General features: G+C 48.0%; 4 protein-coding genes across 4 annotated transcripts; 3 read left to right on the top strand and 1 right to left on the bottom strand.

Annotated features, from left to right (window-relative positions):
* Nucleotides 1–8,011: 8,011 nt before the first annotated feature.
* LOC125522145 (large ribosomal subunit protein eL30) lies at nt 8,012–10,281 on the bottom strand. Its single transcript, XM_048687225.2, has 5 exons — nt 10,125–10,281; nt 9,884–9,989; nt 8,516–8,617; nt 8,326–8,394; nt 8,012–8,246 (listed from the first exon to the last, which is right to left on the bottom strand). Exons 1-5 carry the CDS (start codon nt 10,143–10,145, stop codon nt 8,206–8,208), a joined length of 339 nt encoding a protein of 112 aa, XP_048543182.1. The 5' UTR covers nt 10,146–10,281; the 3' UTR covers nt 8,012–8,205.
* A 76-nt stretch (nt 10,282–10,357) lies between these two features.
* On the top strand, nt 10,358–13,106 carry LOC125522120 (KRR1 family protein). Its single transcript, XM_048687199.2, has one exon. The coding sequence runs from the start codon at nt 10,491–10,493 to the stop codon at nt 12,699–12,701; it is 2,211 nt and encodes a 736-aa protein (XP_048543156.2). The 5' UTR covers nt 10,358–10,490; the 3' UTR covers nt 12,702–13,106.
* Nucleotides 13,107–13,877: 771 nt separating this feature from the next.
* Nucleotides 13,878–17,438, top strand: LOC125522131 (calcium and calcium/calmodulin-dependent serine/threonine-protein kinase). The gene is made up of 7 exons (XM_048687210.2): nt 13,878–14,966; nt 15,059–15,113; nt 16,017–16,127; nt 16,220–16,452; nt 16,621–16,828; nt 16,906–16,965; nt 17,060–17,438. The coding sequence occupies exons 1-7, from the start codon at nt 14,254–14,256 to the stop codon at nt 17,240–17,242; spliced, it is 1,563 nt and encodes a 520-aa protein (XP_048543167.1). The 5' UTR covers nt 13,878–14,253; the 3' UTR covers nt 17,243–17,438.
* A 4,607-nt stretch (nt 17,439–22,045) lies between these two features.
* Nucleotides 22,046–24,516, top strand: LOC125532971 (putative FBD-associated F-box protein At5g22720). Its single transcript, XM_087539304.1, has 4 exons — nt 22,046–22,421; nt 22,469–23,272; nt 23,352–23,486; nt 23,614–24,516. Exons 1-4 carry the CDS (start codon nt 22,098–22,100, stop codon nt 24,025–24,027), a joined length of 1,677 nt encoding a protein of 558 aa, XP_087395430.1. The 5' UTR covers nt 22,046–22,097; the 3' UTR covers nt 24,028–24,516.
* Nucleotides 24,517–25,300: the final 784 nt, after the last annotated feature.

The raw sequence follows: 25,300 nt of genomic DNA, 5'->3' as shown, positions 1-25,300 counted from the left end.
GAACGATCCCGCGAACCGCTCATGAATAGTCCCTCGAATAGAAGATCGAAAGCAAGGCCTCTCTACGAGTTGCAAGCATACAGTCTTAACGATCCGGCAGCGCTTCGTCATCCAGAGCTAAACGACACCGAAGAATTAGAGGAAGGAGATTAGAACCAAACTGGGTTTAATTATGAGGATTAGAGAATCTAGGTCTAGCTCTAATTAATCAACTAGGACCAACTAGAATTAGAACTAGAAAACTAGAGGAGGCTCCAAAACTTGTGTGTCCAAAAGTGCCAGTACCTTTAGTATATATAAATTGGAGGAGGAGGGGACGCCACAAGGAGGGGAGCCCCCCTGACCGCCCAAGAGGAGGGGGATTCACCTTCCAATTCAGCCTCCCCTCTCTCCTTTTTTTGAGACAAACTGCAAAGCTTTATTACTCTGTCACAATGTTTACAGGGACGAAACCAAGTCCATTGGGCTGGCCTAACCAAACATGGCGGCCAGCTCCTAATGATAAAGCGTGCTTTGCGAACTTGTGAGCCTCAAAGTTCGAGCTACGAAATTCATGCCTAATATTACATGTTTGAAAGGTAGATGTGTGATGCAGTATTTCATGCACAATTGCACCATACCTCCCCCTGCTCTTCTGCTGGATGTCGTCTACGACAACTTTGCAATCACTGGCAACCTGAATCTTCCGTTCGTAAAGATCATCAGCTAGAGATAGTGCTTATCTGATGGCCATTGCCTCCAGCGTAGTTGGGTCTGACAGGTTAGGGAAAACAACAGCCGAGGCTTCCATGGGGAGAGTGGTGCCACCTATATTGGGCCCTTGTGGCCCAATATGCTTTCCACCACTTGGCCTTTTAAGGTCCGTTGATATTGAATTAAATATAAAACCCTCCTAACTATTATTATAGCCTTTTATTATTAATTTAACATCACCAAAAGCATTTCCACCTATATATTATTTATCGATAATACCTGGCATTGGCTGATAAACTCCGAAACCCTTTCGGTGACCCTGAAACACTTTTGGTTCCTCTGAAACTATTTCGAATACTAGTGAAACTATTTCACAAATATATTCTCATTATTCCCGTCCAACTAACACTCAGCAGATTGTGATTATCTTAAGCTTGTGACCCTGTTGATTCGATAAAACATAGACATGAACAAAACCCTTTTCATTCAATGACCGTCAGCAGAACCGTGGGCGTCCATATCGATCCCCATGAGTACACGAAAGACATTCGAGTTAGCCTTTGCTTATCATGTGCTATTCAATTTGCTTCGCGATACTTTATAAAACCCGAGGTGAGATATATTGGTATCCTCATACACATGCTCGCTATACCGGTGTCCTCGTTACCAGTTTTATTCTTCTTTCTCATTAACATGTTCTTGCATCCCCGTGACATAGTTACCTGTGTCTGGCAGACGATGACATATGCCATCACACCGAGAGGGCCCTAAGAGTATCTCTCCGTCATTGAAGGAGAAAATTTCACTCTCGAGCTATCTAGTCCCTTGTCAAACTTTCTGATGAACTTGTAAGTTGTCGTTATGATCACCATGTTACAGATGGCGTTTGAGCAACCCCACATCGTACGGTAAGAAGGGACTAGGTTACTTTCATGGTCTAAGGAACTAAATCACACGCTAAGACTCCATGTTAGAACAGTTGACTTTTGATGATTCTATCTCAAAGTATAACAAACAAGTTTGGGTCGATTCAATATGATCGTTCTTCTAACGTCATACTCTCAGTGTTGTTTTAGGACTACCGTTACACTTAGTTATCATCATAATTAATCTTTTGATCTTAAGCATTCCAATCACAATCAGCAGATATATAAATATACATTACTAATTATACATGTAAACTTTCTCAAAATCGATGTGGGAATTCTTGCATATCATTATTCTTTTTCTAAAACTTCAGAGTTCAGACCATTTTACGACGACAGTCATAACCTCTTTTATGAAGATGACAATCATTGGATTCATATTTGCACTACCGAAGTAATAATAGTTGAAATTCAATATATGACAAACAGAACTGAAACAATTAGCATAGGATAATACTCTTATTCCAAACTATTTTTTCTTGCATCACGAGTTATATGCTGGGAAGGATAAATATGAATCCAATCTGAGTATGCTGGAAAAGGAGCAGGTAAAGGTGGAGTGATTTTCATCGCCGCTAGTTATCCACAGAATCTCGTGCACACATCCATACAACCATAGCAAGTATTAGTTGCTAGGCAACAGTAGCAATAATCACCGGTGCAGAGCTTTTGTAGGCCGCATAACCCATTTGGTAGATTGATCTTCTCGCTGTCCATGTCGGCGATGATTCGACCTATCGGAATAACAAATGAAACATTGCTAAGCAAACTGCTTTGGATTTGATAAACAAATAGGCCCAAGGATCTAATATGAATCAAAAGAAAGGATGGAGAAATAACCGTGCTCTTACATTGCGCAATAGTAGCATAGCATGTGAGATGTAGCAGCAGGGCTAGAGCAAGGATGCAAATCGCGTGCTTGTCCATCCTACGTTATCGATGGCTGTCAATGAGAAATATTTCTTCTAGAACCACAAGAATTGCTTGCTATCAAGTATCAACATTGATTCATATATATATGGAGAGATTGAGAGAATGGATATATGGGGTGCAGAAAACATCAAGCAATAAAATTGGAATGAGTTAATATCTTTCCATAGTATGTAGTACGTCATTAATTTGGTGGCAAAATAGGAATGCAGGTTAGGAAGTTATCCTTTGTGAGATTTGTTTCCTGTTTTCAGATATGTACGTATTAAAATATTAACTAGAAATTTGCGTAGGAAATAATGACAATAACAAGATAAATTGTGAAACTTGAAATAGAAGGTCTTAATTTATTAACTCGTTGCATCCTGCTTAAATAGAGAGCTAGGTATTGCATGCCCTATTTGTCAGTGATGTGTTAAGATTTGTGACTTAGGGCATCTTCAACACGGATCACCAAAACACATGTGTCCAAACCGTCCCGTCCAAATACTTGTAGCTATCCAATGCATATCATCAAAACGGGCTGGATTGGTTCAGACGTCCGCCACGCCAAACTCCGACACCTCGGATCCACCCTAAAAAACCATCTCTGGACGAAACTAGAACCTTATGCATGCCAGCATTCACAACGCTTGATCAGATGTCTGCCTACCTGCATCCAAGCAGGCGAGCTGCACGAGACGCCTACTCCGGTTGTCTGCATTGAACATTCATCACTCCGCCAGCCTCACTATACAAATTTGGCCAGCCATTCCGTCGTCCATCGCCATGGCCCGATCCAAGATGAAGTGGTTCAAGATGCTGGCGTCGACCTCGTTGCGGAGGTCGGCGCCACGGACGCTCGACATCAAGCCCGTACTAGGGAGGGCCACCCTCCGAGCTTGGGTGAGGAGAAATAGGAGGAAGGCAACCCCATGGCCATGACAGAGGCTGAGGCTTTTGCAATGGCGGAGGACAAGGTGCCCGCGGAGGAGAAGACGATGTCGTTGGCACTGCACCGGTGTCCAACTTCATCAAGCTACAGGTGAAGCAGAAGTTCAACCTCACACTCCTTGAGGAGCGCCTCATAGCGATGGTTCAACTCAAGGCAAAACGCATAGATGTTGCCACCATGGCAGAGGTCCTCGCAAGCCTGGGTGTCCTCGACAAGAACCGAGCAGTGCTCTCATCCGTGCAGAGCCACCGCACCACTGATGGTGAAGGCCGCGAGGTCCGCATCAATGACACACGTCAAGTCTGGCTCTTCGAGGAGCTCAAGGCCGCCGGTGACTAGGCCCAAGACCAGTGCAACAATTATGCCAAGAAGGTATCCTTCAACGACTCTTGTTGTGTTTGGGTTTGTCGCCAATCATGAGGGAAGTAGTTATATGGATCTTTTGCTGTGAACACCAACTAAATATAAGATTGATGTTCATGATTTTGTGGGGAATATGGTTGGATGGCCTCCACCCAGCCAGCAATCAACGGACACATCAGAACGTGTCTACAGACGTTTGATGATCCGTGTTATAGGACGTGTTTGGTAAACTGTAGCAATTGAGCCAAGCTGCATGACGAGAATAATCCAAGCCGAACGGTGCAAAAATCTACATAAACATATAGTTTGGTTATCAGCATGGTAGTTGGTGGGGTTTAGCAGCATGGAGTGTGGCATGTTTGGTAACAGCGGCTTCCAGAGGATAATGTCCCTCCTCAGCCCGACCCATGAGTTCTTTCAACATAAGGAATCTAATGGCCAAATGTGAGCGTCCATCCAACCATAGTTTTCTAATCAGAAAAACATTTAGCTAGTAGGATAGAGTGGGAAAAGTTGGCACGGCTGCTGGCATGAACTGTGGCCATTGTGTGGAGATGTACCTAAGAGATGCATGGTTTGTTTGTTAGGCTCAGCTGGGTGATTGTTGTCTGACTGCGTCCGACTGGTGCATACAACCGGCTGGTGCAATTTTCGTCCTCAACAAAGCATATTAAACTAAAAAAATGGCAGGCGGTCATAATTCATGCCAGCAGCCATGCCAACGGCCGACACACATGTCAGCCTAAAAAAACAGCACACAGTTTATGTTGGTGCACTTGCCATCGGCCAGCACACAAGAAAGGGCGGTAGTCCAATCACGCCATGCATCTCGGTCGTGGTCATGCTGGCACACTTGCCAGAATACAAAAAAGATGGTGCTCTTTGTCATTGATCAATCATCAAGCTTGAGCATCTCCCTCTGCATCTTCTCGAACTAAGGCCTCTTCCTCAGGGACACCGTGCTCAAGTCCACTGTCATGATCTCCATCTCCTTCATCATGCAAGCGAGCCCCACTTCTTTTGCTTTGGTACTCTCGATCTCTAGCTTCTTTGCTTGCAAGTCCGCCTCCATCTCTAGCTTCTTCGCTTCCATCTCCGCGTCCATCTCGAGCTTCTTCCTTTGTATCTCCATGTAGGCCGTCATTTGCTCGTCTTTATCTTGCTGACACTTCTCCTCCCTTGTTTCCTTTTGGGTCATCATGTCTTTGTATCTCCATGATGCTGCATCACGCTCCTTCTCTTTCTTGGAGTTGGTCTTTCCTCGCGGCCGCGGCTTCTCGCCCTCACCATGCTCCTTGGCGGCTTGCGGCCCTCCATTCTTCTTGAGTGCGACATATTGCTCCTTGAATTTCTCGTCGCTCTTTATGATCATCCAACAATGGGTGAGCGTGAACGGCTTGTTCCCATGTTGGGCCTTGAATGCTTCCAAAGCTTGAAATGCCTGCAAATGAAGACAAAAATGCATATTCATATGTGTAATGGACATGCAAGCATGAAACACGAAAACGAGAATGAAGATGGAGGAATGTATACCATGTCTTTGATGCCAAGGCCACTCACAGGACGACCCTCGATGCTCTCAAGGGTGGCACAAAACTTGTTGCGCTCTTGTTGTTTGACCCTCCAACGCTTCGAGAGGGACATCCAACCATGCTTGATCTCCATCTTGTATGGCGCAAACTTCTTGCGTTCATGGAATTGGCGATGAACTCTCAACCAAGATTGATCCCTTTCGCTCAGCGCTGATCTTGGGATCTTGTCCAATATCTCTCCAACATTCACAAAGGAGTTTGTCCTCGTCCTTCATGTATGCCTTTGTCTGAATGCTTTGGCGCTTCTTGTTTGCATTGGCTTGGGTGGTGAGCTCGTCGGCAAATAAAGGCTCCCCATTGATGTCCACTTCATCTTCTTCCAGGCAGTAGTCATCCGGGAAATCGTGGCCTTGCGGGGACATGTTGTCAATGCCATATTGGCCTTGCGGGTAGGGGACAGCCGCGCCACCATGGCCTTGCATGAAGGGGTCGGTCGGGCCCTCGTGACCTGTCGTGAAGGTGGCGTGGCCGTCTTGGCTTTGGGTCTCATCGGTATCGTAGGTCGTGCCACTGACGCCGCCCTCAAAGATGATGTTCTCCATGACGAAACGGTTTGTCGTGTCATCGTTTGTGGTCGCCGACATTGTGTCGAACAGGTTGCGAACGTCGGGACGCATGTCGGTGGGGATCTCATGCGGCGGTTTGCTTTGGCCCGCGGTGGATGACCCACCGGCCACAGGTGTGGCTTTGAGGTCGATGGCCATGGGCGCGGGCGTGGCCGGCACGACCACGCTCACCTCCGGCGAGCAGTCCACAAGAGAGGTAGAGAAACCGAAGGCCTGCAGGTGGGGATGGAAGTCGGGCGTCTGCGGTGTGGTAGACGTGCACAACGACTTTGGCCGTCGGGAACAAACGGCCGAGAAGCCCGTGCTGGCTAGGGCCGTTGTCAAACCCTAGGTAGAGTAGGGCCTGCTTCATGGCCGCTGCGACGAGGGCCATGTTCTCCACGATGGTGGCTTCTTGTCGGCTTCCAGCTTCCTCCGGCCAGCCCTCTTGGCCGACTGAATGGCCCGCTGCGTGTCCGTCGACTCCTTGAACGGCTCCACCTTTTTGTGGACGTCGCAAGGCTTGCCGGCGATGGAGGCAAGGCCAACAAAGGTTCAACACGTCGTCCATGGCAAAGGTCAAGGTTCGACAAATAGTCCATGGCAAGCCCAACAAAGGTGACGCGTCGTCCATGGCAAGTTGAGGGTTTTGGGGAAAGGAAGGGAAAGGGGAGGAGGGGGAAGGGTACAAGGGCTGGCATCACACCGTTCGCACCGAGCCAAACCCAGCTCAAATTTGGTCCTGAAATGGGCCAGCAAACTTCGACGCGTCGTCCATGGCAAGTTTATAGGAGGGTTTTTGGGAAAGGTAGGGAAGGGCGGAGGAGGGGGGAGGGTACAAGGGCTGGCATCACACCAAGGCAAACCCTGCTCAAATTTGGTCCTGAAATGGGCCAGACGCGAACAAAAAGCGATCGCTAGGTCGGGTGTCGACACGTTGGGTTGGCTTTTTCATCTGTTTCTCTCAACCAGCGTTGAACCAAAAACATTTGAGTTGGCGTGTTGCTCTAACTGATCAATCGTTGGAAACATTGAATTATAGAGTTAATTACACAAAATCACAACTTCAGGTTAACTTATAACACTTTACCACAACTTTTGAGTTTTTAAATAAAAAACCACAACTTCAAGTCAATTTATAACACTTTACCACAACTTTTGAGTTTCTTTAACACAAAACCACAACTTCTGAACTAATTCTCAACATTGAGCCCAAATCTATCGGTCAACTTCTTTTAATAGCCAATCTGATTGATTGGGCCCACATGTTAGGACCTAAGTTGGAAAAAGGTGGCATGTGCGCATCTCCTATGTGGCCTACCATTTCCTCCTCTTGCCATCCCGTACCGGCGCTATCAACTCCACCGACGCATTGAGCAGGGAGCTGGTTGTTGGTAGGGTGGTCGAAATTCTGCGACAGGATGATCACTCCAAGCATCCTTGAAGGCGAGGTTCCTAGTGTCGCAAAGCCGCACCCATCCGGACTATGGCATGGTCAGGCAGGGCACGCGAACTAGAGAAAGAGGTCTTGGGAAGCTACAGGTGAACGCATCGTCGAGGATACGATGATGTCGTATGCAGACTGCTAAACATATCCAGTCAGTGCCACATAGGAGGAAACTTGCTACCTAGAGCCTGACATGTGGGCCAAATCATTCAGATTGGCTATTAAAGTAGTTGACCGATAGATTTTAGCTCAATGTTGAAAATTAGTTCAGAAGTTACGACTTTGTATTAAAAACTCAAAAGTTGCGGTGAAGTGTTATAAGTTGCCCCGAAGTTGTGGTTTTGTGTTAAAAAACTCAAACATTGTGGTAAAGTGTTATAAGTTATCCTGAAGTTGTGGTTTTGTGTAATTAACTCTGAATTATAATTAGCCATTCAGCTTTATGTTCTAGCCCAAGTTTCAGTTAGCATGTACTAGAATTAGGAAAATCAAGGGATTTGGTGGAGATTTAGAAAACGATTCATGTGAATAGAATCATAGATTTGTGTGAATCAAAAAACACTTAAAAAACAACAGCAAGATGGAAACAACGATATCATGAAAACAAAACCACATGAATGTCCAGCAGAACAACCATATGAAGTATTATCTGTAAGACAGCTCCAACTCAGCGTCGCAAAAAGGTACACAAACCGAAGATAATAAGAGTGGTTTCAAGAGCACAACAGGACCCTACAACTCGACTAAATAAAATAGGTAGAGAGCTCTCTTCTCTTCACTGGGTGGTGGTGGTGGTGCTGATGATGTCCGAGTCACCTGAACAATGTAACTGGTGTCAGCAGATATTACAGGGAGCAATAGGAAACAAATGCAAGTGATCTGAATGGCAACGAACCAGGGTCAAGGATGCTGAGGCAGCACACCCGGTAGTACTTGCCGCAGGCAGTTCCAAGATCAACATTGTCTGAAACACAATGCAAATTATTAGCACAATTAAACAGGCAGACAACTATTTGCGCATAAGGTGCTATAAGAGAGAAGCAATCGGACAAAAAAAAGGGTCTGAAAGAGCAAAATTATCTTACTTCCGTGGAAGTGGTGCACGCTAATTTTCGCCAACATAGCGTAGTACTCAATCTCTGACTTCCTAAGGGGAGGGCAGTTGTTCGCGAGGATGATCAGCTTCCCTGAATATTGAAACAAATTCTCATATTAGTACTCAGAATCACATGTAAACAGGTGAACACTAGAGCAATCTTATGAGTGCAACGAATATAGCAATGCCATCCTGGGGCATAGGTGATTCCATGGAACCAGTTTGATAGAACAACAGAGGATATTTTCAACATATAACAAAAAATATTTCATCCTCCAATTGTTCCCCAGATAATGATACATGGGAAGTCTTAAAAGGTAGGCTGAAATGATTCTAGGGCCCTGCATTCATCTCCATGGCGGCAAAAGATGCCAAGGAGCCAAATTTCAGTCCCGTTCTACAGTCCAATATTCTAACACAACAAAAAGTAAAAATCATTACAAAAGCACAAACCACTGGAATAAAATTGTAGAAATGAAAAAAGAGACAAACAATCTATAAACGCCCTAAATGGCAAGAAAACTCATCTGGCTGTATCAGTTTTAAACTCCAAACTGCCCAACAAAGATGCAATTGCCTCAGGCAATGCATCCACCTCTTAGGCACACCAAAAGCAAGACAACAAGCTAAACTGCCGTACAAACTTAATTCAGCAAATAGAAATATTCAACCTCCCACTGTCCACTAGACATGGAGGAGGTCTTGTAGAAGTCTCAATACAAGAGGTGGCTTGTTTTAGGGAGCTGTATTCATCTCTAAGGCACAGCCAAAGCAAGCCAGTGAGGTAAACTTCAGTCCCAGTCTACAAACTAATTTGATAGGTACAAACAACAATGTGTCCCACTCTACAAACTAAATTCATCGGAAAAAACTACAAGACAACTTCCAACACACAACCGAAAACACAGCACAAACAGCTATCAGCAAACAGAAATATTTCAACCTCCCATTGTCCACTAGACATTTAAAAGGTCTGGCAGAAGTCATAACTAAGAAGTGGCTTGTTCTAGGGCGCTGTATTCATCTCTAAGGCACGGCAAAAGCAAGCCAATGAGGTAAACTTCAGTCCCATTCTACGAACTAAAAGTTTCACCGCTACAAACTTCACTGGGCACCATTACAAACATGCAGAGAATACATATACAGTTCAGCTTATCCCACAAATAAGTACAGCAAGCAATTGACAGCCACAAATCAGACATTCACCACCTCATTCTACAAAAGCTAATCACGCATCACCGGAATTAACATAGTCCCAAGCGTAAGTTACAGTACGACCCTTCGGATCCAGCAGACCAAGGAACTAGCAGATCATCCACAACGACAAATAAATCAACAATGACAAATAGATCCATACCCTTGGAGCTGCGCAGCGTCTTGAGGACGGTCTTGTAGCCGAGCGTGTACTTGCCGCTCTTCATCACCAGCTGCAGCTTGTTGTTGATGTTCTCCCCGCTCTTCTTCTGCAGAGCGCACCCATCACCAATCGAAAAACAGTGAGAAGATCTCTCAGAAAAGAGAAAACCACCGCATCAACCGAGGAACGAATCAAGCTGAAATGGAAGGAGCGGCGGGCGGGGATCGATTAGGGTTCGTACCGCCTTCTTGGTGGGAGCCATCGCGTCGGGCGAGCGAGCGTGGGGAAGGGGGTGCGGATGGCTTCGGGGGAGGCGGCGGCGCAAATGGAGGGCTCGCTAGGGTTTAGCGGCAGGGCCTATATAGGTGCGGCCGCGCGGACGAGACTGCCGCGACGGATATGGGCTGGACCGGGCCTCATTGGGCCGTGAATGAACCCAACGGGCCGTCGCGTTGAGCTGGCGAGGTGGGCCCGTGTTGCCAGACTGCTCGGTCGTAAATAGAGGTACCGGTTGATCCGTAGCCCCCCTACGCGGTGTGTCTCCATTCGCAAAAACCCTAGCACGAGCAGCGCCGCCGCCGCCGCAATAAAGGCGTCGCCGGAGGAGATGAGTGGAGAGGGGGAGGGGGAGGGGGAGAGGAGGGTGCTGGACATCCTCGCGGGCTCCGACGACGACTCGGACGGCCCCGCCGAGGACTACTCGAACTTCCAGATCGACGAGGGGTACGCTCGCCGCTACGAGCACAAGAAGCGGCGCGAGGCGCTGGACCGCCTCAAGGAGAAGAAGAAGAAGGAGGCCCTCGTCGCCGACCCAGACGACGAGGACGACGACGACTCCGACGACGAGTCGGACGAGGACGAGGCCGTCGCCGCCGCCTCCCGCCGCGTCGACCGCCGCGTGCTCCAGGTCATCCGCCGCATCCGCAGCGGCGACAGCGCCATCTTCGACAAGGACGCCAAGGTGTACTCCTCCTCGTCGGAGGACGAGGACGAGGACGGCGCCGAGGGGGAGCCCAAGGAGGGGAAGAAGGCCAAGAAGGAGCGGCCGCTGTACCTCAAGGACGTCAACGCTCAGCACCTGCTCGAGGAGGGCCCCGAGTTTGCCGCGCAGGCTGGCCGCGGCAGCAAGTATGACCGGATTGCGTACAACGAGCTCCAGAGGGAGGGGCTCAAGGAGTTCCTTGAGGCGGAGAAGAAGGCATTGGGGGATGGCGATGATGAGGAGGAAGATCTGTTCAAGGCGAAGCAGGCTGAAGGAGATGGTGGCGACAGCGAAGAGGACGAAGACGAGAAGCAGACCGAGGAGCTGTTGGGTGAGGTTTTTGGGGATGATGACAAGCTGGATGACAATGAGAAGTTTTTGAAGAATTACATCCTCAATAGGCCCTACCTTGAACCAGCGCCGGAGAAGTTCTCGCTGGATGATATCCAGGAGGTCTCACAGGAAGAGGATGTGATCGAAACTCAGGAGGACTATGAGGATATTTATAATAAGTTGGGGAATTATAAATTCCGGCATGAGGAGGTGGAAGCTTCAGAGGGAGTGGTGACTGATCGGGTAATGGGACATCCCCGGGTTGTTGAGGGGTCTGTGAGGAAGAAGGAGAGCAGCAGAAAGAAGCAGCGCAAGAGCAAAGAGGAACGGCTTGCGCGAGCCAAGCAGGAGCAGGCAGAGGAGCTGAAGCATCTCAAGAATTTGAAGAAGAAAGAGATTGCTGAGAAGCTTGAGAAGATCCGGATGATTGCTGGAATTGAAGGGGAAGCTGCCTGTAAGCTTGGTGCAGATGACTTGGAGGAAGATTTTGATCCAGAGGATTATGACAGGAAAATGCAGGAGATGTTTGATGACAGCTACTATGGTGCTGATGAGGTTGATCCTGGGTTTGGAAGTGGAGATGATTTGGATTTGGTCAAACCTGATTTTGACAAGGAAGATGAATTGCTTGGGTTACCTAAAGATTGGGCACCTGATGGTAAAGAAGGGTCTACTGCCACTGGTGAGAAGAAGAAAAAGAAGAAGAAAAATAAGGAGCTTGCAAATGGTGAGGAGGAAGGCGAGAAAAAGAAGGGGAAGATCTCTCTCAAGGACAAGGTGGAGCTTGAGAAGGAGCTTGATGAGTATTATAAGCTAGACTATGAGGACACCATTGGAGATCTGAAGACACGGTTCAAGTATAGGCAAGTTCAGCCAAACAGTTTTGGACTGGAGACGTATGAGATACTGCAATCAGATGACAGGGATCTGAACCAATATGTATCCATGAAGAAGCTAGCACCATATAGGGAGGATGAATGGCAGGTGACTCATCATAAGAAGCTGAGCAAAGATTTGATCCTTGGAGGACAGAAGATAGAAGGCAAGAAGGTCAAATCTCACAAGAAATCTAAGTCTGGGGAAGGCCCTAGTTCTGGGAGGCCAGAGACAGATAAGCCAACAAGTGAACAAGAAGAAACTGATGGCAAGACAGAGTCAAAAAGCAAGAAGCACAAGACTGGGAAGAGATCCAGGTCCGAGGATGGTCCTGGTTCTGAAAAGGCAGAGGAAGTCAAGTTGACAAGTGAGCAAGAAGATGCAGATGCCAAGACAAAGTCAAAGAAGAGCAAGAAGGCCAAGACTGGCAAGGAACCCAGGTCGGAGGAAGACCCTAGTTCTGGAAAGCCAGAGGAGGGCAAGTTAACAAGTGAAGAAGAAACAGGTGGCAAGAAAAAATCAACTAGAAGTGAGCGAAGGAACCGTCGAAGGAAGGAGTTGAAAATATCCAGGGACAGACAGGGGGCATACGGGCTGATAGATCTGAAGAGTCAGAAGAGCAATTGATTTTGGGGATTCAGCGTAGGGCAAGTTAACAAGTGAAGAAGAAACAGGTGGCAAGAAAAAATCAACTAGAAGTGAGCGAAGGAACCGTCGAAGGAAGGAGTTGAAAATATCCAGGGACAGACAGGGGGCATACGGGCTGATAGATCTGAAGAGTCAGAAGAGCAATTGATTTTGGGGATTCAGCGTAGTTCATATGGAAACTTCAGTTTTTCGATGCACCTCTCTGTGGGTGTTGCCGTGGTGGAAACATTTGCTTGGAGCCATCAGTATACTATCTATGTAGGATATTGTCGTCTAATCTTGGAAGTTATGAACCCATTGTTATCCTAGTAGCAACCTATTTGTGTGTTAAAGTTTTGAAGGCAGTCCGTTCGTGAAAGATATAATTTCTTTGTTTTGCTGTTACAGTTTTATTTCTCTTGTGATGTTCAGTTTTATTTCGCTTGTGATTTCTTGATGAGTGGTTTAAAGCAATGGTTATCTTTCTAAATTATCATCGCATCTCTATGATTTGACAGTTGAAATCAGAAAGTACCTGTTCCTCATGACATCGATTACATGGTACTCCCTCCATCCCATAATATAGGACGCTTTTTGACACTTTACACTAGTGTAGTGTCAAAAAACGTCTTACATTATGGGACGGAGGGAGTAGTAACTAATAGCAATAATACACTCTTTGTTTCCTTGAGCAATCTTGTTAGTTTCATGCATAAACAAATACCCCACTGTTTTCTCCATTTGTTTAGTACAGCATTGCCAGTAGTTGGGACTGCTTTTAGGAATTGCCTTCTGTGCAGTCTAAAATGTAATTGAGCACTGTAATACCAAGTCAGATAGATAGATCAACTGCAAAGTGGACACAGTTGCTCTACTGGGCCTCTTCTCTGCAATAAAAAATGGGTTCTGTTCAGGCACAATATGCTCTCGTGTTCACCGGCTGAAGAAGAAAGCTCCATCAATCAATAATAGTGCATGAGAAAGCAGTAATCTAGAACCAAGTCTGGCCTCACCGAGTGAAGACCAAGTCAAAGTAGCAGCCCCGGCCCAGAGCAGTGGCTAGCGACCAGGTCAACACAATTAGCATCTCCTCAACCATCATCTGCTCTGCTCTTGTCATCTTGCCCTCTGCAAAAAAAGGAAGTACCTGGTGAGTTTATTCCCTTTTGCTGGTTGTTGGCACATGTCCCTTTCTTCTGCCGTCACAATCTCCCCACACCCCCTCCGTTATGCTCTCTGTATAATTGCCACAGGGCAGATGTTTATATATGAAGTCCCTATCAGCTCCACAACTACTGTTTCCAGTTCCTGCTCTGCTGTTCCCCAATCTCCCTTCTCTCCCCCTCAGAGACACCTGCGATCAGTTTGTTCTTCCGCTAGCAGTGCTTACCGTTTTCATTTCTCGTGTGAAGCAGGTCGATTCGTGCCGGTTCACCGCCAGCCCCGGTTGCTCCTGCCCTCTAAGGCTCTAGGGGCCTTACTGGTGTTTGCTTCCTCAAGTTTCAGGTTCTTTGGTCAAATAGCCAGTTGAAGCTGCTCTTGCTGCTGCACAATGTCAACAACTGAAAGCAGAAGGCTGTCCGATGACTATGAAGTTGCGGATGTCCTTGGCCGAGGCGGTTTTTCCATAGTCAGAAGAGGTGTGAGCAAGTCTGATGATGGAAAGACCCAGGTCGCAATAAAGACTCTCCGAAGGCTTGGCCCTGCGATGATGGGGATGCAGCAGGGGTCAAAGGGCGCACCGAGCTCGGGCGGCCTCCCGCTGTGGAAGCAGGTATCCATCTCCGACGCGCTGCTCACCAACGAGATTCTTGTCATGAGGAGGATAGTGGAGAACGTCGCGCCGCACCCGAACGTCATCAGCCTGCACGATGTGTACGAGGATGCGCACGGCGTACACCTCGTCCTCGAGCTGTGCTCGGGTGGCGAGCTGTTTGACAGGATCATAGGGCGCGAGCGGTACTCGGAGTTTGATGCGGCCGCTGTTGTTAGGCAGATTGCTGGTGGGTTGAAGGCTCTTCACAAGGCCAACATCATACACAGGGACTTGAAGCCAGAGAACTGCCTCTTCTCAGACAGAAAAGAAGATTCCACGCTGAAGATTATGGATTTCGGTTTGAGTTCTGTAGAAGATTTCAGTGACCCGGTTGTGGCGCTGTTTGGGTCGGTAGATTATGTTTCACCAGAGGCACTCTCGCGGCAAGAGGTTTCGACTGCAAGTGATATGTGGTCTGTTGGGGTGATTCTGTATATTCTTTTGTCCGGGTATGTTGGTCATCCTGTCTTGTAGGAGTAGTAATTTCCTTGGCATGATTTCGTCATTGCAGTTTGCAGACTTTGATCTGTATATATTTCAGGTGCCCACCATTTCATGCTGCAACTAATCAAGAAAAGCAGCAAAGGATCCTGCAAGTAAGCATTCCTCTTCCTCTCAACTAACATCTGAGGAAAATGTCCTCTTTTTTCGGAAATGCAAAATGTTCTTCAGTGGTGATTAAACTGGTTTGGATTTTCATTGTGATTCATATGGGGAAAATGTTGTGCAGTGATTGGTTTGAAAATGTTGTGCAATCTTAACCCTGTTAGTATTTCTACAACCAGCTAGGACAATGTTGATTGATTATGTAGACACACTTGTAGTGGGAAGGGAGTTAAATCAGTTTCCCGGAATGATCTTTGCATTTTCTTGTGAAACAGAATCACCGTGCCCGCGAATATAATATTTGTGGTTTATAAGTTCTGTAAACGCTCTTCCAGTATAAATTATGGGTGAGGCATTTTGATTCAGTCTGCAAAGTTAGCATGAGTGTCCACCTTCTGTCAACTGGTTTGGAGCAATTGACCTTGAATAGTACAGAGACATGACTGCCAATCATTGCTGAATTTTATTCTTCTGTTAGTTGTTGCTACTTGAATTCCAATTTGTCTTATCTGATGTCCAGCTCCAAACTTCCAATGGGCAAGTTTCTTTGAGATGTGTGAGTCAGTAGCTAACTGGAGATTCCTTTGAGCATGCAAACAAAATATTTTCTTACAGAGAGTGAGCCAAAATAAGGGCCCTTATGGATATCTTTTTTGCGAGTATTATGATGTGGGGTTAATTGAAGATTGTGTCGTAAGCCACTGAAAAAGGAATTGACACCTTTTTTTCTTTGAAGAATTAAGTCCCCAAAACTAATAGGTGTCTGAAGAACTTGAGCACTTGAGTGTCTATATATACAAATTCCCTTGATTGCTTGCTTCAACAAAGAACCCACCAATCTTGCACTAGTCAGAGTCTAATCTAATGTCGTTTGTTTGATGTGCTTCTTTCAGGGTGAATTCAGTTTTCAGGAGCATACATGGAAAACAATAACTTCATCAGCCAAAGATTTGATTTCCAGTCTGCTTTCCGTTGAACCTTACAAAAGGCCCACTGCGAGTGATGTCCGTCTCGTGCTCCCTTTTTGCTCTTCGCACTCTACTTATTAGTCGATATAACTGTAGTTAACTGTGGGCCCGTTATGATGAAAAACCAGCTTTTGATGCATCCTTGGGTGATAGGAGACTGCGCCAAGCAAGATCGCATCGACGCAGAGGTTGTCTCGAAACTGCAGAGGTTCAATGCTAGAAGGAAATTGCGGGCAGCAGCAATAGCCAGCGTCCTGAGCAGCAAAGTGGCATTGAGGACAAAAAGGCTGAGGAGTCTTTTAGGAACCCATGACCTTACCTCGGAAGAGCTAGATAACCTGAGGCAACATTTTGCACGGATGTGAGTGTCCAATCTTCAAAATATTGTTTATTACTTGAACAGTGACAACATTTCTCAGTTAGTGACAAGATGAATAGCGTAGTTGTGTGTTTCTTCAATCAGTACATTTGATACCGGCTATATTTTGGCTCAATACTTGAATTTATCTACAAAGTGCTCCTGTTGCAGATGCGCAGATGGAGAGAACGCCACACTAACAGAATTCGAGCAGGTGCTGAAAGCAATGAAGATGGACTCGCTGATCCCTCTAGGTCCTCGTGTATTTGATTTGTTCGACAACAACCGTGACGGAACCGTGGACATGAGGGAGATCCTTTGCGGGCTCTCCAGCCTGAGGAACTCGCGGGGCGACGACGCTCTGCGGCTCTGCTTCCAGGTAAACCCCAAAACAACGTGACTCTACTGGAGAAGGTTCTTGTGATGATGATCTGACCAAAAACACTACTGTTTCAGATGTACGATGCCGATCGGTCGGGCTGCATCAGCAAGGAAGAGCTGGCTTCGATGCTCCGGGTAAGCAGGGCAGACACAGAGACACTACACACTACCTGTACTGTACCAGATCAGATTGTTGTTCTGAACACAAACTTGTTGCTGTGGCTGCTAGGCGCTGCCTGAGGAGTGCCTCCCGGGGGACATCGCGGAGCCGGGGAAGCTGGACGAGATGTTCGACACGATGGACGCCAACGGCGACGGCGAGGTCACCTTCGACGAGTTCAAGGCGGCGATGCAGAAGGACAGCGCCCTGCAGGACGTCGTCCTCTCATCCCTGCGACCCGGGCAGCAGTAGACTTCTCCATTTCAGATCGAATTTGTACTAGCTGAACGTGCAGTCTCCTGCCTGAACTCTGTCTTTCCCTCCACCGGCTGCTGTAAAATGGAAAGGGGAACAAAAACAGTAGATGCTGCGCCGTTTGTGGTTAAACACTTAAACTCCTGCACGATATTTATTTCTAAGGGAGCACATATTCATCTGGTCTGGTGCCTGAGAACGTTCTTCAACCTCCAGCCGTACCTTCTCTGGTCTACCTTCTAGCATCGACCGACCACCTCGCTGCCCCGTCATTCCCTGGCCTCCCCCACTCGTTCTGATGCCGCCTCCGACCATCCCTACAAATCTGTACACCGACCAGATTTCCTTGATGACCTGCACCCTCTCCTTCGACCTGAGACGTCGCAGCTTACTCTGTCGTTGCCTCCGATCATCCCTCTAAACATGTACCCCGTTCAGATTTCCCTGACAACCCGCACCCCTCCCCCTCCTCGACCCACACTAGTCGATCCGCTTCCTCGCCTCCGGTTGGGACGAGCTTTTCTGCCGCTGCCTCAGACCACCCGTCTAAACATGCATTGTGACCAGATTTCTCCGATGACCCATACCCCTTACCTCGATGTTAGGAGGCTCCTGTAATGTGTCGGTACATGGGCCTGCTCCCTTCGACAACACATGAGCGGGACCTGGGCGTACGCCACATCGAGCAATGCTTGCTATAAGTATCAACGAAGGGAGTATTTAACAAAAAACTACCACAATTCGTGAAACCGTGTCTATAAACTATCACTTTACAAATTTGTGCGAAAAACTACCATTTTTTCACTAATCTTTGACTAAAAACTACCATGTATGAAAAATGCCCAATTCGACTTGTTTAAACTCGATTATGAAAAAATAAAAACGCAATCAGGTCCCTGCAAAGACACGGAAAAAAGCAATCAGGTCCCTGTTGCCGGCAAGCTCATTCCCGCCTCCGCCTTGGCTAGCAGGTCGCCAGAAGATGCCGCGCAGCCGGAACCTGCCACGCGACGAAGCAGATTGGGGAGCCGCCGGTCGTCGGGTAGCAGTGCGCAAGGCGGAGCCTCTCCCACCAGAGCGCACGGCAGGCGACCGCCCCGAGCGCGCGCACCTACGGAGGAGAGAGGAGGCATAGCCGGGGTCGACTCCGGCTGGCAGCTCGTCCCCATGCAAGGGGCGGGCATGCTTCCGTGCGGCCTGGCGGCGAGCACGGCGAGGCTGCAGCACTGCTCGCTGGGGAGGAGCTTGAATGTGATGCCTCGTCATGCTCCTCGGCGCGGCAGCCGGAGACCTCGGCCCGGCAGCCGTGGCCTTGGTTCCGGCACTGCACGGACCTGAAGCTGGAGAAAGAGATCGAGGCAGCGGCAGCCTTCACCGGAGGCGGAGAAGATGAAATACTCCGGCGGCGCTGTCATATTCGAGTTTAATTTCGTCCAAATCAGTCGTTAGTGTTTTTTGTCAAAGATTAATGAAAAATGATAGTTTTCCGCACAAATTTGTAAAGTGGTAGTTTATAGGCACGGTTCCACGAATTGTGGTAGTTTTTTGTTAAATACTCCAACGAAGGAGACAACAAATAGGCTATCCAGGCTTGGATCAGAACGGCAAGGGCGCGACATCTTTTTTTCTTTCTTTCCAAATTGTATTAGAGAGAGACAGAGGTGTATCTATGAGCGTAATACAAAAAGTGAGATCCAGACCCTAACATCATGGTATCAGAGACCACCTACCACCCCTCTTTGCCGCCGCCGCACTGGAAACCTGGCTCTAATACCCTTTTCACTGCCTCGCTAGTCTTTTCGATGTCTCCTTTGTTGCTACTTATAGTAAGCATCGGTTGTTGTGGCGTACACCCGGGTGAAAGACCGTGGATGTCGCCTAGAGGGGGGTGAATAGGCGCTTTTAAAATAATTACGGTTTAGACTTGAACAAATGCGGAATAAACCTAGCGGTTAATTTGTCAAGCACAAAACCTGCAACAACTAGGCTCACCTATATGCACCAACAACTTATGCTAAGCAAGATAAACCAGTAGGTGATAGCAAGATATATGACAAGAAACAATATGGCTATCATAAAGTAAAGTGCATAAGTAAAGAGCTCGGGTAAGAGATAACCGAGGCACGCGGAGACGATGATGTATCCCGAAGTTCACACCCTTGCGGATGCTAATCTCCGTTTGGAGCGGTGTGGAGACACAATGCTCCCCAAAAAGCCACTAGGGCCACCGTAATCTCCACACGCCCTCGCACAATGCAAGATGCCGTGATTCCACTAAGGGACCCTTGAGGGCAATCACCGAACCCGTACAAATGGCAACCCTTGGGGGCGGTCACCGAACCCGTACACTTTGGCAACCCTTGGGGGCGGTCACCGGTACCCGTCAAATTGCTCGGGGCGATCTCCACAACCTAATTGGAGACCCCGACGCTTGCTCGGAGCTTTACACCACAATGATTGAGCTCCGAACACCACCAACCGTCTAGGGCGCCCAAGCACCCAAGAGGAACAAGCTCAAGGGTACCAAGCACCCAAGAGTAATAAGCTTCTCAACTTGTAACTTCCACGTATCACCATGGAGAACTCAAACCGATGCACCAAATGCAATGGCAAGGGCACATGGAGTGCCCAAAGTCCTTCTCTCTCAAATCCCACCGAAGCAACTAATGCTAGGGAGGAAAATGAGAGGAAGAACAAGAAAGAGAACACAAAGAACTCCAAGATCTAGATCCAAGGGGTTCCCCTCACATAGAGGAGAAAGTGATTGGTGGAAATGTGGATCTAGATCTCCTCTCTCTTTTCCCTCAAAAACTAGCAAGAAACCATGGAGGGATTGAGAGTTAGCAAGCTCGAAGAAGGTCAACAATGGGGGGAAGAACACGAGCTCAAAGGATAAGGTTCATTGGGGAAGAAGACCCCCTTTTATAGGGCCTCCCGAATCCAACCGTTATGTGCTCAGCCCGCACACGAGCGGAACCGCTCCACGAGCGGTACTACCGCTCAGGTGGAAGAAACAGGGAAAAGGAGCAACAAAACATGAACCTTGGGGTGGTAGTACCGCAGGAGACATCGGTACTACCGCTCCCTTCGGCGGTACTGCCGCGCAGAACGAAGAGTAAAGGGAAAGAGGGAACCAGGCGGTACTACCGCGGAGGAAGGGCGGTACTGCCGCTAAGGAGCGGTACTGCCGCACTACTGCCACAGCGAGGTACCGCACAATCCGACACAGAAAAAGACCCCTCGAAACGACGCGGTAGGGACTGTTGAAGAAGGTCTCCTGCCTGAACTCTGTCTTTCCCTCCACCGGCTGTTGTAAAATGGAAAGGGGAACAAAAACAGTAGATGCTGCGCCGTTTGTGGTGAAACACTTAAACTCCTGCACGATATTTATTTCCAAGGGAGCACATATTCATCTGGTCTGGTGCCTGAAAACGTTCTTCAACCTCCAGCCGTCCCTTCTCTAGTCTAACTTCGCCTCCTGCGACCACCTCGCTGCCCCGTTCTTCCCTGGCCTCCCCCGCTCATTATGCGCCCTCCTATGACCATCCCTCCAAACCTGCACACCGACCAGATTTCCTCGACAACCTGCACCACCTCCTCCGACTCGGGACGTCGAAGCTTACTCTGTTGTCGCCTCCAACCATCTCTCTAAACATACCCCTTGATGAGATTTCTCTGATAACCCACACCCCTCCCCCTGCTCGACCCACACTAGTCAATCTACTTCCTCGCCTCCGTTTGGGACGTCACAACTTGCTCGGTCTCTGCCTCAGACCATCCCTCTAAACGTCCACTATGACCACCAGATTTCTCCAATGACCCACACCCCCCTACCTCGACGTTAGGAGGCTCCTGTAATCTGTCGGGACATGGACGTGCTCCCTTCGACAGCACATGGGTCGGGCCCGCGCCACATCGAGCGATGCTTGTTGTAAGCACCAACAAAGGAGACAACGAACAAGCTATCTAGGCTTGGATCAGAACCGCGACTGCACGACATCTCCTTTCTTCTTTCTTTCTTTCCAAATTGTATCAGAGAGAGACGGAGGTGTATATGTGAGTGTACAGAAAGTGAGATCCAGACCCTAACATCATGGTATCAGAGACCACCTACCACCCCTCTCCGTCGCGCCGCACTGGAAACCTGGCTCTGATACCCTTCTCACTACCCAGCTAGCCTTTTTGATGTCTCCTTCGTTGGTACTTATAGCAAGCGTCGGTCGATGTGGCGTACATCCGGGTCCGCCCCATGTGCCATCGAAGGGAGCAGGCCCATGTACTGACAGACTACAGGAGCCTCCTAACACTCGACCATATTAATTAATCTGCTTCCTCAGCTTCACCTGGGACGTCATGACTCACTGCCGCTTGCGGCACTGTCCCCTTCTCCAACAAGATCTTGGCTCGGCCTCGTCGCGATCGACATTCCTTGCTCCCACTTGTCACCTCACCCCCGCCTTCGGCCTCGTTGCAAAATTCGACTGCCGCAATTGTTGGCTTTTGTATTTAAACAAGCGGGTAGCACTACAAAAACAAACAAGCCGTGAAGCAAAAAAGACCGAGCCTTCTGTTTTTTTTAAAGGAGCTCAAACTATTAAATGAGACTTCCCTTAAGTGTGAAGAAAAACTAAAATGGTCTGCTGCACCTAGACAGGTAAGTTGGCGCCAAAACCTCATGGAGTTGCCGCCAAATCATCCATTTCATTTTCTGTTCCCTCACGAGATGGATCAATCTAAACCGTTGATTTATTTGGACGGTGGCCAGCAGCACGATGCTGAACAAAACCCTCGGTCCCCAATCCCTCGATTCGTTCCCCATCCTCCACCACGACATTCCCACAAGCCGCCATCCATGGAGGCGGCGGCCTCAGCTGCTGTTGCGGCCGCCAAGGAGACGGCGCTGGCTGCGGCTGCTGCGGCATCGGCTGCTTCCAAGGAGGCGGCGGCGGCGGCTGCGGCTGCGACGGAGGCAGCGGCGACCGTCAAGAAGGCGACGGTGAAGGCTTCGGCTGCTGCGTTAAACGCGAAGGAGGCAGCGGCCGTGGCGACGGCTGCAGGGGAGGCGGCGGCTGCTGCCGCCGCTAACGTCGCTGCCGCGACGGCGGCACTGCAAGCTTCAAAGAAGCGCAAGTTCCATCTTGTCGACGACCAAGATCCGCCAGGGAGTGGCAACTGCGATGATGTTGATGTGGGGAGCGTCGATCTCACTGATGAAATTGATGGGGGAGCGTCGATCACATAAGCCGCGTCCCTGACGCCGTCCTGGGCAGCATCGTATCTCTTCTCCCCACCAAGGAAGGGGCACGCACTCAGGCCATCTCCCGCCGGTGGCGTCCGCTCTGGCTCTCCTCTCCTCTGAACCTCGCGTTGGACCGTGGACCCAATAGCAAGGAATTGATTACAAAGATACTCTCTGAGCATCCTGGCCCCGCACGCCGCTTCTCGGTCTGCATCTCTCAAAACGACGACAAGATCGAAGGCTGGCTTAGTTCCCCAGCCCTGGACAACCTAGAGGAGTTCGAGCTTACCTACACGTTCTGGGGCAACAACAAGGACAAGTTGTGCCTGCTGCCATTGTCCGTGTTCCGCTTTTCGCCCACTATCCGCGTGGCCACATTCCACGGCTCCCATTTCCCCAACTTGATCGCGCAGCTGTCCCTGAAGTTTCCGTGCCTCAAGCAGCTGGCCTTGGAAAGGGTCACCATCTCGGAGGACGTTCTCCAGGGCATGCTCTCTGGCTGCCCTGCCTTGGAAAGCCTTGAGCTGATGAAAGTTTTTGGCATTGATCGCCTTTGCATTAGCTCCCAAACTCTTAAAAGTTTACGCTTTTTCGCCGGCTGGACCAGTCAAGGTCTCTTTTTGCATGAGTTAGTCATTGAGGACGCCCCGTGCCTTGAGAGATTGCTACGTCTTGATCCAGTGGGCACAAAGTCCATAAAGAAAATTGGTGGGGCAACTAAACTGGCGATATTGGGTATGCTGTCTGAAGATATATCTGAACTCCACCTTGGAAGTTCAGTTTTTCAGGTAGCAGCAGTGTTCGTCAATTGCAATCGACATTCTTATGTGCAGGCTATTATTCTTATATCTGCCATTTTTTTTGCAGAAAATGATTGCTGTCAGTTTGACCACCAAAATGCACACCATGAGGGTTTTGGCTCTCAGATCTACTGGCCCTAATTTGGATGCAGTGGTTAACTTCCCCAAGTGCTTCCCTTGCTTGGAGAGGTTGTATGTCATTGTGAGTATAAAACATAGTTGCTTGCGTTAAATTTCAGTTTAAGCATTTGATTGGCATGCAATCTAGCCAACTATTGTATTGCTAACCTGCTGGCAATTTCTTGTGTGTTTTTTGTCTTTATCTCCAGTTCAAGTCATGGGAGGTTATCAATAATGTCCGGAGTTATGATCCACTGGACCCAATTGAATCCCTTGAGCTCCATCTCAAAAATGTGGTGTTGAAGAATTATGACGGCACCAAGAGTTCATCTATTGACTTTGCCAAGTTCTTTGTTCTGAATGCAAAAGTGCTAAAGGAAATGAAAATCACATTGCCTTACCACCGCCAGCACAGATGGTTTGCTAAGCAATTCAGCCTGCTACGAGTCAGAAGTAGAGCTTCTCAAGATGCTCAAATTGAAATGAGATGTGGCAGTCACGAGTATTTCACACACATCAAGGGTACCCATGATTTATCAACTCACGACCCCTTTGACTTGCCCTCCATAGGGTGCTCAAAGTGTAAAGAGAAGGGTCTAGGAGATGCGGTATACCAAATTTAAATAGAACATTGGGCTGCCAAGACCACCAACCTGTGGTGCTAGCCAGTAAGCCTCCAAGCCTTTCTCTGATGTAGTTGGTGCCCATCCTGAAAATTGACTTGCCTTCTTTTCAAAGCCCAAGCTTTTGTATCTAGCCTATAATGTTGTCCCAGCCGTCTACTTCATTTAGCAATGGAATGTTTTGTGGCCCACTCAGGATTTTACCAGGACAAAGGAGGTGGTGTCCAAGCTCATGCTTCAAATCTCAATTTGCGTAATGTATTTTCTGTTCTATCGCGCTTGAAACGGTTCATCAGTAGTTTATTTTATGTTCTATTGCGCCTAAAGGGGTTCCTCAGTGGTTTATTTTCTGTTCTATTGCGCTTGGATGCTGGTTTTTAATCTGTTGTGTTTAGTTTGTAATCCTCGTTTCTTTGCTGTTCGGTCTTGTATCGTAAGCTAGTAACACCAACCGTTACTACATTTTTTTATACATGTATGGTCTGGAAGTCGCAAAGCAGAGTACCGCCTCCTCCCATAAGCAGAGATCCATAAATTGGCATGAAAACATATGTGCGATGGCAACAAATATACTGCCCAGCATACATCTTTTCGTATGGATGGTGTCCTGTGATAGTCGTTCCTTTACATGCTGAACTTATTTTGCAATTCTATCGTGAAACCTAAGTCTGAAACGACTCCCAGTCTACCACTGAAATGAGATTCAGTTAGTTGATCGGCAGTCCTACACTCCTCCCAAGTTCTGAAAATGACAGTCCAGTAAGGTACAACCATCACCTTCTTAATTTATTGGAGCAGCAGCTGCTGTAAGTTTTAATTAAGAAACCTGGAAAAACAGTTTTAATCAAGATACAACTCAGAATTTGCAGCAGTCTATTATAATTATTCTCAACTCAAGTCAGTTTATGTTAACAAGTGAGGCACACTACATCCTGTTTGTTTACCCATCCTAATATTGTTGTCTGGTTTATGTACAAGTGCTGTGTCAACTGAGCATGGAGAATTGAACTCTCTAGTTCCCGGCTTAATCTGTCTCTGGTTGGTCACCCCCTTTTCTTCTGCTTTTGTTCTCAAACTATCTTTTCTGCTGCACGTCCTGGTGACCCACCCCCCTTCCTATATACTCCCTCCAGACCATACTAGCTGAGTGCCCGTGCGTTGCCACGGAATAATAAATAAAAGCTATATAGAGAAATTGATTATCTGCATTTTCTGTTCTACGAATGTATTTATCAAGGGTATTTTGTATGCGATGCCTGACTATCTAACAACA

This window comes from Triticum urartu, chromosome 1A, assembly GCF_056163025.1.
Source record: "Triticum urartu cultivar PI428250 chromosome 1A, HENAU_Tu73, whole genome shotgun sequence".
Classification (NCBI taxonomy): Eukaryota; Viridiplantae; Streptophyta; class Magnoliopsida; order Poales; family Poaceae; genus Triticum; species Triticum urartu.
Note: the sequence above shows the minus strand (reverse complement) of the source record. Positions and strands in the feature narration are given on the sequence as shown.

Bases quoted from the DNA above. Each gene is read 5' to 3' on its own strand.
- LOC125522145 (XM_048687225.2), bottom strand. From the start codon at position 10,145: ATGGCTCCCACCAAGAAGGCG. The intron at 8,618-9,883 runs GTATGGATCTAT...TTCAATATTCAG, and splicing joins GACGCTGCGCAGCTCCAAGG to GGAAGCTGATCATCCTCGCG. The intron at 8,247-8,325 runs GTTCGTTGCCAT...TACATTGTTCAG, and splicing joins CCTCAGCATCCTTGACCCTG to GTGACTCGGACATCATCAGC.
- LOC125522131 (XM_048687210.2), top strand. From the start codon at position 14,254: ATGTCAACAACTGAAAGCAGAAGGCTGTCCGATGACTATGAAGTTGCG. The intron at 16,128-16,219 runs GTCCGTCTCGTG...ATGAAAAACCAG, and splicing joins AAAGGCCCACTGCGAGTGAT to CTTTTGATGCATCCTTGGGT. The intron at 16,829-16,905 runs GTAAACCCCAAA...CTACTGTTTCAG, and splicing joins CTCTGCGGCTCTGCTTCCAG to ATGTACGATGCCGATCGGTC.
- LOC125532971 (XM_087539304.1), top strand. From the start codon at position 22,098: ATGGAGGCGGCGGCCTCAGCTGCTGTTGCGGCCGCCAAGGAGACGGCG. The intron at 22,422-22,468 runs GATGATGTTGAT...TGAAATTGATGG, and splicing joins CGCCAGGGAGTGGCAACTGC to GGGAGCGTCGATCACATAAG. The intron at 23,273-23,351 runs GTAGCAGCAGTG...TTTTTTTTGCAG, and splicing joins TTGGAAGTTCAGTTTTTCAG to AAAATGATTGCTGTCAGTTT.
- LOC125522120 (XM_048687199.2), top strand. From the start codon at position 10,491: ATGAGTGGAGAGGGGGAGGGGGAGGGGGAGAGGAGGGTGCTGGACATC.